The sequence below is a fragment of the Bubalus kerabau genome, chromosome 17 (assembly GCF_029407905.1).
Source record: "Bubalus kerabau isolate K-KA32 ecotype Philippines breed swamp buffalo chromosome 17, PCC_UOA_SB_1v2, whole genome shotgun sequence".
NCBI classification, from domain to species: Eukaryota; Metazoa; Chordata; class Mammalia; order Artiodactyla; family Bovidae; genus Bubalus; species Bubalus kerabau.
The window spans coordinates 7,743,733-7,757,341 of NC_073640.1; the positions used below are offsets into that span (position 1 = coordinate 7,743,733).

At 44.3% G+C, this 13,609-nt stretch overlaps 1 protein-coding gene across 1 annotated transcript in view; it reads right to left on the minus strand.

Moving 5' to 3' along the window:
- Positions 1–13,609, minus strand: part of ADAMTS18 (ADAM metallopeptidase with thrombospondin type 1 motif 18) — a 147,157-nt gene that overhangs the window by 46,297 nt on the left and 87,251 nt on the right. The window contains exons 13-15 of the mRNA XM_055553528.1: positions 12,180–12,275; positions 9,052–9,200; positions 1,178–1,350 (exon numbers count right to left, since the gene is read on the minus strand). Coding sequence (XP_055409503.1) covers positions 1,178–1,350; positions 9,052–9,200; positions 12,180–12,275 — 418 coding nt within the window. The remainder of the gene's footprint in view (positions 1–1,177; positions 1,351–9,051; positions 9,201–12,179; positions 12,276–13,609) is intronic.

Consider the following 13,609-nt stretch of genomic DNA (forward strand, 5'->3'; position numbering starts at 1 on the left):
AGAGGAAAGGATGCGAAAGCCTTAACTTTTGTGTCTCCCGCGGTAGGATGTGAGACCCTATACCTGGGGTCTCTGTTTTATTCAATGTACTCGCCTCTGCACGGAGCAGACAGTCTCCCAGGAGGAGGTCCTCAGTCAGTATCTGTTGAATGAATGAATGAAATGGCAAGTTCCCTACCTAGTAAAGCTGCAATAATATTAGTGACAGAAATTTGAAGCCAGAAAATATTTTGTAACATTTGCTGATGTTGAGCAAAGTTGTAGTATCACCTCTGATTTGTAGAAGCTATTTAATACTTATTATAATGAGGTCTGATTACATCAGTTCTTTTTGGTTATTGATAATATAGGTTCATTTTGAGCTTTTGTACAGAAGCAGCCCTCTGTCTTATTTCCAATGAATTATCATTAAATCTGGTCTCTTCCCATTCTGCATATGTCTGACTGGGATTCACATTTATCCTTTTCCAAGGGAGGGTAGATGAGTTTTGATAAAGCGAGTGAATGGAAAAAAATTGATAGGAAACAGAATGGTCTCAGCTTATTTTGCACAGAATTATTCTGTTTCTGTAACAGAAAGTACATTAAATCTGGTACTTATACACATGGTAACTAAATTTTGATGTTGAGCCAAAATCAAAACAAATCAATGTAAAAGTTCAAATACAAGTTATTACTTCGCTATAGTACCAAGAATTTAATATAGAGATATTTCTTATTCATGATGTGTGCATGTGTGTGCATACACTCTGAAAATAGGTCTTCCCATGTCTGTTATCATCTACCATGTCAGTTACTGAGAATGGTGTCTCCATGGGGCAGATATGGTTTCATGAGTTTTTGGTCTGGACAGTTCATACCAATTGCAATTAACATCCCTGGGAGACTTAATCGCTGAAATGTCAAAAGTAAGTTTAGAAACATAAGTACATTCCAAACACATGACCTCTTCAACTTATACATGTGGGAGGCAAGGGATGTCTTGTGAAAAAAAAAAAATGTGGAAAAATAAACAAACGCACAGAACTGAATGAAAACCTGGGCCAGGACGGGCCCGGGGAATGAAAGGTAAACGCTGAAACTCTTTTATTCAGGCAGCAATTTTTTCTGTGCTGTTCATTCACATTACTGTTCACATGGAGATATATTTGTTTGAGGTTCATAGAGACCAAATTACCTTCCACTTTCATATAGGGTTTCCACTGGTAGAACCACCCACGGAAAGGCTTGCTATTATACTCTGCACACTGCTGGGCTCGGAAATCCAAGCTGTTTTTATCACAAGGGTTAATATTGCACAGCTGATAAACACGGCTAGAGCCAGGACAGAACTTGCCGCCATACTGAGGCCTGAAAAGAAAATTAAAGCTCTTTAAATACCAGCAAGCAAAGAGCTCACTATTAGTCACAGGCAATATTATAGGGAGGGGCCATCATTATGGTCATGGTCACAGTGATGGCAGTGGGAACAGTCTATTACAACAGTGGAAATATGTGGCCCACAACCCTTCTTGTACCCATGGCAGACATAACTAATCAACCAACGATTTTTCTTTTTCTCTGATTTCTTTTCTCTACATGGCCCTAGGGTAGATACAACCACTGTTCATCAATTGCCATGTTAGATGAAATGTATTTGCCACCTCTGAATCCAATCTGTACATTCTGGCAACTTCCATAAAGACTGACAGAGGCATATTCTTGACGCTCATCCTATTACCTCGTGTGTTAGGGAAATCTGCAAGCACACCTATATGTTTGTGTTCAGTGTGCGACACATGCAAACACACACGCCCCATTTGTTGGCACCAAAGCCCTTCCAGTGCAGATCCGGCCTCCTCCCCAGCTTGGCTCCCATCTTCAACCCCTCTCCTCTCCCTACAGTTTGCAGAGCACCTCCTGGGATGTACAAGGTCACTGAGCTCCTTTGTAGAAGGTCACCAAAGCTCGTCCAGTGCAGATCCAGCCTCCTCCCAGCTTGGCTCCCATCTCTGACCCCTCTCCTCTCCCTACAGTTTGCAGAGCACCTCCTGGGATGTAGAAGGTCCATTAGGACACTGAGCGTATGACTTGCCATATCTTCCAGTCTAGCTTTGTCAGACTCATATGTGCTTTATTCCCAGGATTCTAAACTCGGGGGTGGGGGGAACATGCCCTTGTTTGTATCTGCATAATTACTTTTTAACATTGCAGGTGGCCTGCTCCTTTCCTGCCAAGCACAATGGGAAATGGGTTTCCAGAGTAGGGAATCCCATTAAAACATAAATAATTATGACCTAATGGCAAGTTCTTTAAGATCTTGCTAGGTAGACTGCAAAAACCAGAAAGCAAAATAAAAAAGGAGTGTCAACCCCACTGAAAAAAGTTACCAATAATGTCTTCTCCGGCATACTCCAGGCACAAAGAAATTACCTCTTTTCATTTCCATGAAATGGACTAAAAACCATCTATAGATCATCTCTTACAAAAGCTCAATGCAAACATGTAACACAGAAGAAGGATCCAAGTTAATAAATATATGTGATTAAAATTCCTTGTCTCTTTAGGAAGCACAGGAATGCTATAAAACACCTCTGGATTTGCTTCAGCACATTTGATCAAATCCTCCTATGCGAAAATGGATTCAACAGAATGGGGAAGTGTCACATCGCCAGAATGAGATTTTTAAGCTATTTCAAAACACTCTGGAACAGCTACTAAAGCATTTAGCAGTTATTGTGCTAGATCGAATCCCCCAAGAATTCTTAAACCATTATCCAAAAAAGCATTTAGAAAAATCTTAAAGTGCCACATGAGAGCCTTCCTCTATTCCTGGTCATCTTTACAAGTCGTGCATAATTAAAATTGCCTCAGTGTAAGCCTTTCTAGTCTGAGATTTTACAAATAAGCTTCATTTAGACTATTCAAATTTAACAAAGTGAAAGAGGACCACCTGTGAATTCTTCAATTCAGAAAGTGGAAAAGACCTCATAACTCATACAGGGACTTCCCTGGTGGTCCAGTGGTTAAGAATCTGCCTGCCAATGCAGGGGTGTGGGTTGGATCCCTGGTCAGGGAACGAAGATCCCACATGCATGGGGCAACCAAGCCCATGTACCACAACTACGACCTCGCGTGCCGCAACTAAGGCCCAGGGCAGTCAAATAAAAAACCAGCAAAAAAACCTCACATAGCCATCCCCTCAGTGTACAGATGAAGTGAAAGATGGCCAACAGCGCTTCTCAGATGTGCTGAGTGGAGGTCACATGGCTAGAAAGAGCCAGAGCAGAGCTCCACCTCATGCCTTTGGGCTCCCCAGGATGCGGGTCCTGCTCAGCTGTGCCTGCACGGAACTGAGGTCAGCAGGCGGGGCCGGGCACAGGAAGACAAAGAGGAAGACGGGGACGCCCAGCGCTTTGGGGGCGGGCTGCGGGCAGCGGAGCAGATCTGAAGGGAAGCACACTCTGCTCCTTGCCAGCTTTTCTGCAGGCAATTTCAGTCAGCCTCCCGATGTGTCGAGTGAGGACGGCTGTGATGATTACCTGAGAGACCGCCGGTAGAGTTTTGGGCAGAGGATAAATCAATTGTAACTGTTTTAAAGTGCTTTCTACTTTTAATGACTGGCAAGAATTTGGACTTTGCCATCAAATCTTCAAATATGTTTTTTTCCTGCAACTTGGAATATGAGTATTAGGATACATTAACAGAAAATTCTACCATGATGTCCCTTGGTACAATGAGTTCTGTATGATTAAAAACAAAAACCCCCCAAATATCTAGGTGCATGATTTTGTCTTTATATGAGACTACTATGAAGTATATCCATATTTGCTTCTGCATAATTTAGTCAGTCCTGACTACAAATGGTTATACTGTTGGTTGATCATTATATTTTGCAATGGCTGAGCATTACAAGCAGTTGGGAAGCTGTTTTTAAGAAGTATTTATATATGTAACTCTCCCTCCATATATACACATACACACATATATATTTATATAACATATATTTACATATGTGTATATATATACACATATACAGAGAAGGCAATGGCACCCCACTCCAGTACTCTTTTGCCTGGAAAATCCCATGGACGGAGGAGCCTTGTAGGCTGCAGTCCATGGGGTCACTAAGAGTCTGGCACAACTGAGTGATTTCACTCTCACTTTTCACTTTCATGCATTGGAGAAGGAAATGGCAACCCACTCCAGTGTTCTTGCCTGGAGAATCCCAGGGACGGGGAAGCCTGGTGGGCTGTCGTCTATGGGATCGCGCAGAGTCGGACACGACTGAAGCGATTTAGCAGCAGCAGCAGCATACACTATATATGTACAAATACATGTTTACATATGTATTATGTGGTTATATATGTATATATAAATATAAAATACATACTTAGTGACTGAACAACAATGTGTGTGTACATATATATGTAAACATATGTATCTATACAATATATTACATGTATATATGTGTATGAGAAGGCAATGGCACCCCACTCCAGTACTCTTTTGCCTGGAAAATCCATGGACGGAGGAGCCTGGTAGGCTGCAGTCCATGGGGTCGCTAAGAGTCAGACACAACTGAGCAACTTCACTTTCACTTTTTACTTTCATGCATTGGAGAAGGAAATGGCAACCCACTCCAGTGTTCTTGCCTGGAGAATCCCAGGGACGGGGGAGCCTGGTGGGCTGCCGCCCATGGGGTCGCAGAGTCAGACATGACTGAAGCGACTTAGCAGCAGCAGCATATGTATATTTATATACAATCAATCACACATGTGTAAATATACACAGACACAGATACACACACACATACATATAAATATTCCTGGACTTCTTCAAAGGCTTTCTCAATAAAAATACATGATGAGGAGTATGAAGAAATCAGTGTTTTTTAAAAGCACAGTTGGTGATTCCGATAATCAGCTGAGTCTGGAATTTACTGGTTGGGAAATGGGCCAGAGATATGATTCAATGATTCTTCTGTTAGTCTTTCTCAAATGGACTCATATTTTAGGAGAGTTCAAGCATGTTCTAGAGAGTTCTAGAATGCCTTCCCTGGTAGCTCAGCTGGTAAAGAATCTGCCTGCAATGCAGGAGACCCAGGTTCGATTCCTGGGTCAGGAAAAGCCCTTGGAGAAGAGATAGGCTACTCACTTCAGTATTCATGGGCTTCCCTGGTGGCTCAGATGGTAAAGAATACACCTGCTATGTAGGATACCTGGATTGGATCCCTGGGTTGGAGAGATCCCCTGGAACAGGGCATGGCAAGCCCCCTCCAGTATTCTGGCATGGAGAACCCCATGGACAGAGGAGCCTGCGGGGCTACAGTCCATGGGGTGCAGTCAGACACAACTGAGCGACTAAGCACACACAGAATGCTTTAGCAAGTTTACTTATCAGGATTTGAATTGTTCCATTTGAATTTTCATTATTCATTTTCTTGAACAGAGTGTATAGGAATTTCACTAGGCTCTCTTTCAGGGAACCAGAAAAAAATGTTCCCAGCAAGGATGAAGACAGTGGGATCTTGGTTCGACTCCCCCACATCCAGCCTGGTGACCTGAGCAAGGGCTGCCATTCTGAATGGGAGCCTCCGTCTCCTCTGGCTACCCATTTGCAAAATCATCAGATGAAACAACAGGTTTCAGCTCATGCATCTGTTCTACCCTGATTGACAGCAAATGCCTGGAAAAGTCTTTTAAGAAGGTTCCCTTGGCAGAGTAGAGATCAGCAAAACACAGGGGCTTTGGTGAATGGGTCTGTCACAGACTTGGGACAAAGACGAAGGGCCACATGTGCTGGGTCTGGCCGTTCCAGAACCAGATAACCTTTCAGTCTTTTTGAAGCTGAAAAGTTTGATAAATCCATGAATCAACCAGAAATAATTCATTTTTTTAATGAAACAAAATATGCTCTGGGAAAACCATCATTATGTGAAATAAAAAGCTCACATTGCTTTTCACATGAAGAAATGAAAGTGCTCATGCTGAGTGAGCTGAACAGACCAAATGTTTCAACTGAATCAAGAAAGAAATCAGTCACTTGAAAGAGGAAAAAACCAGCCTTACGACGACAACATGAACTAAGAATGAAGAACTGATTCAATTGTTTTGAAACAGCCAATCATTTACTTGCTTTATTGGTGACTTTGTGCATAATTAACCAAAATCCTGATTAGCCTCAATCTTGTTTGAGATGATAAAATTGCACCAAACTGAACCACTCGAATGATTAATTCTTGTATTAGGTGTTTCTAAAATTACAGTATGCTATTTCCAAGAACAATGTCTTGTTATAATAAGAGCTCTCAATCCCACAGATATGAGAGAGGCTTTAATTTAAATCTCAGGGGCGTCATTCATGCACTTCACCAGCAGAGCTATTGAATTAGGTAATCTCTTTCGTTCTTGGGAAAATATCGAGATTGTAAAATGTTGCAATGTATGAAAACCAGATCCATGAAATACGCTGCAAAAATGAAAAGTAATAGAATGATTCTAACAATTCTATCCAAGACACGGGCTATACTCAGTGTATGTGGAGGGTGGTTTTAATGATCTGGTCTAAACTGTAAATGCATCACAAGTCTTCCTTTTATTATAGTGAGTTACTGGGTCTGATTAGAGCAGAACGACTTAACAAGGGAATGACTGTGCCCCCTCAGGATGCTGGGCCACGTCTGGAGATATTTTCATTGCCATGACTTGGAAGTTGAATGGGGAGGGGGAGTCATCTTACTGGCATGGAGTGGGTAGAGCTCAGGACTGTTACTAAACACCTTGCCACGTACAGGACAAACCTTCACAACAGAAAAATTTTCAACCTAAAATGTTAAGAGTGCTGAAGCTTAGAGATCCTACATCAGCCGCTGAGATATTCCAAATGCCACCTAACAAACCCTGGTCAAAGAATCTCCAAACCCTCCCTTATATTAGGGAACAACTGGCCTCTTGATCCAGCTCAGATGATGACTCAGGTGACTATTTGTCTTTTCAAAAATTTCCCTTTGCTGTAGTTTCATTATTTATTTACATTCTCAACCTACCAAACATCAGTGCTTACAATGTGCCAGGCATTTTATAAATACCAGCACTTATAAACACCAGCTCATATGAGGTAGATCCTGTCATTATCTCATTTTTTACAAACGAGGGACGTAGGGCAGGGCAGGGAGAGTCAGTTATCCAAGGCCACCCAGCTAGGCGGGGGCGGACTAGGAGGCAAACTCAGGTACTGGGCCCAAGAGCCTCTGATCTCAACATCCATACCAAGTCATGCTGGAAAATTAAATCCACGGTTTTCCAAGGTCCCATCACTTTCTTCTCACTCCATCGCCTTCTCTCATGTCTGATTTCATCAGGAAGCCCTCTCCCCATTGCTTCTGAGGACTGACCCTCTGTTACCCGTATTCCTGGTGAGTTTAGAACATGTGAGTGTTTGTGCCTAATCATGTCCAACTCTTTGCGACCCCATGGACTGTAGCCCACCAGGTTCCTCTGTCCATAGGATTCTCAAGGCAAGAATACTGGAGTGGGTTGCCATTTCCTCCTCCAGGGGATCTTCCCAACCAAGGGATCGAACCCAGGTTTCTCATGTCTCCTGCACGGGCATGTAGATTCTTTTCCACTAGTGCCACCTGGAAAGCCTACAAGTTTAGGATGAAGATAATTAAAAACCACATGGACCTCAGAACTTTTGCTGAATGTCCCCTGGATGCTCCCCAGTGTGCCAGAAACTCTACAGACACAATTTCTAATCTCCTCAAACCATCTGAAGTGGGTGTTCTCATCTCCATCTTATATGTCAACCCAACCTCCAAGTTCAAGTGACCTTCCCAGAGAGACATCATTATTACGTGGCGGACCCAGAATTTTGAGTCACATCTTTCTGTTTCCAAGTCCTGAGCTCTTTTGACATCACGCCGCCCATCAGGAAACATACATCTCACACACGCTGCATGGGGGAATTAGGGCTGATGAAAGTAACATGAAACCACCTTCACTGCACAGAGACAGCTCAAAATCTCAAGGCCACCAGATCAGAGGGTGCCCATGAGCTAGTTTCACCCCAGAGGTATTTGATGAGTCCTCCCAGCCTTTTACTTTTCTAAAGAAAATTGAATGTGTGGTCGATATTTTACAAATTGGGAAATTTCACAACATTTTTTTCAGATTTCTGGTTTCTCTTTAAAAGTCAGGCATATCTGTCAACACGTGCTGATGTACATTCCTGCAGGGCAAAAATCCACATGCTTTCTCCAGGTCATCAGTTTCTCACACACACACGCATGCACTCACACACCGTCCACCAGCCAAGCTTCTATGTTCTACAGTATCCCAGGCACGCAGCTCTAATTTAGATGCCGAAAGTAATCCACCCCATTACTGGAATCTGTGATCAGCAGTCACACAAAGAATAAACTCCTTTGCTCTTTTCAGGTTTCTGCCCAGCACACCTCCCCCAGCACATTTGTTGCCGTTTAGTCGATAAGCTGTGTCCGACTCTTTTACGGCCCCATGGACTATAGCCCCCAGGTGGCTCAGTGGGTAAAGAATCTGCCTACAATGCAGGAGACACAAGAGACATGGGTTCGATCCCTGGGTTGGGATGATCCCCTGGAATAGGAAATGGCAAGCCACTCCAGTATTCTTGCCTGGAGAATCCCATGGACAGGGAAGCCTGGCAGGCTGCAGTCCATGGGGCTGCAAAGAGTTGGACACGACTGAGCGACTAAGCAGCAGGGACTGTAGCCCAGCAGGCTCCTCTGTCCATGGGATTCTCCAGGCAGGAATACTGGAGAGGGTTGCCATTTCCTCCTCTAGGGGATCTCCCCAACCCAGGGATCGAACTTGAGTCTCCTGCATGGGCAGGTGGGTTCTTTACCACTGAGCCACCAGGGAAGTGCATACAGTGTTTATATACAAACAGTAAAACCCTTGTTGATTGCTATTAACCAGACAAAAGAAAACCACCCTTAAAAACAGGCATAAGCAAGATAAACAAATAGGCAAGATGGAGCAGGCTGAAAGTTCGCGTCTTACAAACACGGACTTTCTGTCGGAGCCTTACTTGGGGTTGTTGCAATGTCTCTCCTGATACCTGACGCCTCCGCCACACGTTCGGGAACACTCTGACCACTTCGACCAGGCGGACCACTGGCCGTGGACGGGCCGGGGCCCCAGCTCCCCCAGCTTGACACACTGGCCTTGCCGACACCACTGTGAAAACAATGTGTGACATTCAGAGACCAGCTGGGAAAGCGGGCAGAGGTTAGACACCTGCGGGACAACGGGAAAAACCCATCTGGTGGCAAACAGGAGGCTGCAGATGCTCTCAAGGCATTGCTAGCCACACCTGCCGGTACCCCGTGTTCAGCGCGTGCATTCTGAATGGCTGACATCTACGGGAAAGGGCATCTGTCACCAGCGGTCTGAGTATGGCAGGCTTTGTGAGCCGTCCGGGTGACATGTGCAGATAAGGGTCCACCCAAGAGCCCAGGGAGGCAGCGCAGATGTGACCACGGAGCCTACCTTGACATTTGCAAACAATGGGGTGCAGAGAACCCCAGGCTCATGCCTTCCAAGGGAACCCGTTTTTCAGAAAGGAACACAGAATTTATCATGATGATTATCACATGAGATAGACAGGTATAATTATGCATACATTTTTATTTCAAACCATCCCCATAAGAGCATTTCTGATGAAACCGAGTAGCCTTCAGGCCACACAAACTGTGCCTCTAGGTAACCCTTTGCCCCCGTCTGTATGAAACGTCCGGCTGATGACTTTGGGCAGAGTGTCCCTTCCAAACTAGCTCTGGGTCTCTCCTGGGCTGGTGATCTGCTCAAGTTCAAGAGCTGTTTTCTGTGCCGATCTTTCCATCTGCATTCTCTTTTGTCCTTCAGTCCAGTTATGCGGGTTCCCTCTGTCCCTGGGAGCCCCCAAGGAGTGGTTTTCTTCCCCCTGCGGTGCTTTTATTATGAGCAAGTTCTGCATGACTTAGCATGACTGCACACTTGCCTAAAAGCCGCTGCAATGAGATCCAAAGAGCTGGGGTTTGGATCGTGCCAGGTTCTACCGAGGAGTGGGGGTTCAGTTACAGAATTAAGGGGAGGAGGTTTTCACTTTCAAATCTCCACTTTTCCCCCGTGACACCCTTGGCTTTGTGGCTGTTTGCTGTTTGCAAGGTTTGGTTGTGAGTGTATTGGGACGAGGTCAAAAGAGGACTTCCTCTCAATTCCTTGCCACGTGCTGATGAGCTCCCCCAGTTTTCTTTCCCCAGATTCCTTGCCACTTCAGAGTTTGCACGAAATCATACCGCATGCCTCAGAACTTTGAAGGGGGGACGATGGGTCATTTGAGGATTTTGTCAACCATAAGCATGAATCTGAACCTTCCCCACCAGGAATATGATTTTCCTGGGCTAAGCTCAGTGGTTATGACAAAGTAACAACAGCCAGCAACAATAACAGAAGCAGCTACAGTTTATGAAGTTGCTTATAGGTCCACAAGGATGCCACAGAAGGGTGGGGGAAACGTGATACAGTAACTAATGCAACTCGCACAAAGCATGAAGCAGTGAATAACTGAGTGAGAGAAATTTAGCAAAGAAATACTAACTTGCTCAAACTACCCAACTAGCAACACAATTAGCAGAGACTGGGATTAAACTTAGTCACCTAAGCTCTAATGGCAGAAAGTAAAGAGGAACTAAAGAGCCTCTTGATGAGCGTGAAGGAAGTAAGTGAAAAAGCTGGTTTAAAACTCAACATTCAAAAAACTAAGATCATGGCATCCAGTCCCATCACTTCATGGCAAATAAATACATGGGGAAAAAGTGGAAGCAGTGACAGATTTTATTTTCTTGGGCTCCAAAATCACTGTAGACAGTGACTACAGCCATGAAATTAAAAGACCACTTGCTCCTTGGAAGGAGTTATGACAAACCTAGACAGCATATTAAAAAGCTGAGACATCACCCTGCTGACAAAGGCCCATATAGTGAAAGCTACGGTTTTTCCAGTAGTCATGTACTGATGTGAGAGTTGGACCATTAAGAGGCTGAGTGCCAAAGAATTGATGCTTTTGAATTGTGGTGCTGGAAGAGTCCCTTGGACAGCAAGGAGCTCAAACCAGCCAATCCTAAAGGAAATAAACTCTGAATATTCACCGGAAGGACTGATGCTGAAGCTCCAATACTTTGGTCACTTGATGGAAAGAGCCAGCTCAATGGAAAAGACCCTGATACAGGAAAAGATTGAAGACAGGAAGAGAAGGGGATGACAGAGGATGAGATGGTTGGATGGCATCAACGACTCAATGGACGTGAGTTTGAGCAAGCTCTGGGAGATGGTGAAGGGCAGGAAGGCCTGATGTGCTGCAGTCCATGTGGTCACAAAGAGTTGGACACAACTTAGTGACTGAACAACAACTATTAGAACATTTAGGTATTTCTAATCTAAGAGAATTTACTATAAGGGACAGAATGCTGCTATCGGGCATGTCAGAAGCTCATTGATGGCCCTGGGAGGGGAGTCTCAGATGTGTTGTATGGAGGGACAGTCCTTTCTTTGTTACTAAAGGAAATACCTGCTTCCTGAGACTTGTGTATACTGAATCAAGTTTAAAAAGCAAACAGTCGAGGGACTCCCCCAGTGGTCCAGTGGTTAAGAATCCACCTTGCAATGCAGGGGGGCATGGGTTCAATCCTTGACTGGGGAACTAAGATCCTACACGCTGTGGAGCAACTAAGCCCATGTGTTTCAACTGCGGAGTCTGAGCACCGCCACTAGAGAGTCCACGTGCTGCGAGGAAGAGCCCGCACGGCCCAGAGGTGGTTCTGTGGGCCACAGCGAAGAGCTGACGTAGCCAAATAAATCAATATAAATCGTCAAAACAGCAGACAGACAATGAAACCCTCCAGCTCACTGAAAGAGAAACACTCGAGCCCACGCCTCCATCTAAAAATGGAAAACAAAGGCAGAAAGAAAAAAACCCTTCTTAAAAAAAATGGAGCCAACTCAGTTATATTAGCATTGAGTTTAAGAAGAGCTGCTAAAGAATAGCTAGTTAATTTAAAGCGAAGTCAGAAAATAGATGCAGCCATAGCATTCCATTCTGAGGTCACGGTACACATAGTTTGGGTCCACTGTGTTATTAAGTCTCTAGAACTAAAAACTAGCAAGTATGCAGTTTACCATACTTAAGCCACAAACGGTCCCTTCCGCGGCAGGCATGAACTTGGTCTCACACCTGTGGCCCACTCGGTGGCACCAAAGGGATTTGCAAATGTCCTGAAAGGAAAGAAGGAGCTGGTAAGTGTGAGGATACAATAAAAATGAAAATACCCAAAGCTGTTGTACACCATGTTCTGCTTTGAGGTGGCTGAAATGGGATGTTATCTGGAAAGGAGAGGCAAGTGAAGTTAGTATGGCAAAGTAAGTGGTAAAACGTCCTAGCAAACGTAGAAGCAGGAAATGTCTACATTATCTGTATATTCGTATGTGTTTAGTAATGACTAGGAGGTAACAACAGTTAACTTAGACACTTTTAACTAAGAGATTCAGCATACCACCATCATCACCACTATCGTCGTCAAAGTAGCATAGATCAAGACTGGATTAATGCAACTCTGATTCAAAGCCTTGTCCTGCATTTCCCAGGTTGCATGACCTATGGACAAGCTATAGAAGCCCTTTAAATGGCAGTTTCCTCATCTATGAATAAGTGATAAAATCAGTGCTTGCCTCAGAAGGGTTATTCCCAAGGATAAAAGTGTAATCACCATTGCCTTCTTGACCTTTATAACTTTCAAGCATCTGGACAACTTCATTCTTACACCAGACCAATGACATAAATTAACTCTCAAGCTAATTTATTTGCTTGAGAAGGAAATGGCAGAAGATGGGAGAAGGACATGGCAACCCACTCCAGTATTCTTGGCTGGGAAATCCCATGGACCGAGGAGCCTGGCGGGCTACAGTTCATGGGGTCGCAGAGTTGGACACAACTGAGTGACTAAATAACAACAAGCTGGATTGTACTAGGCAGAATGATGCCCTCCCCCCATGCAAAAACCACATTCTAGCTCTAGGAACCTGTGACTGTCCTAGGTGATATAGCAAAGGAGAATTAAAGTTGCAAATAAAATTGATGGTGTTAATCCATTGCCTTTGAGATGGAGACGGTCTTAGATTTTCCAGATGGACCCCAGGTAATCACAAGGGTCCTTAAACAGAGATGAGGGTGCCAGAAGAGAACCAGAGAGATGGCACTGTGGGGAGGACTCAGGGAGGTGTTGCTGGCTTTTGAAGAGGGAGGAGGAGGCCATGAATCAAGGGATACAAGCAGCTTTGGGAGGCTGGAGAAGGCAAGAAAATGCCTGCTCTTCTAGAGTTTCCAGAAGGAGCACAACCTCACCAACTCTTGACTGTAGACTAGTGTGATGCATTTCAGAGGTCTACCTCCAGAACTGCAAGAAAATACATTTGAGCTGTTTTAACTCAATCAGTTCATGGAAACTGATTCCAGCAGCCACAGGTAATGAATACTGTCATTAACATCATTTAGTGGTGGACACTAGTCCTTTACATTGGGATCCCCAAGCCCCAGGGCATGGACCAGTACA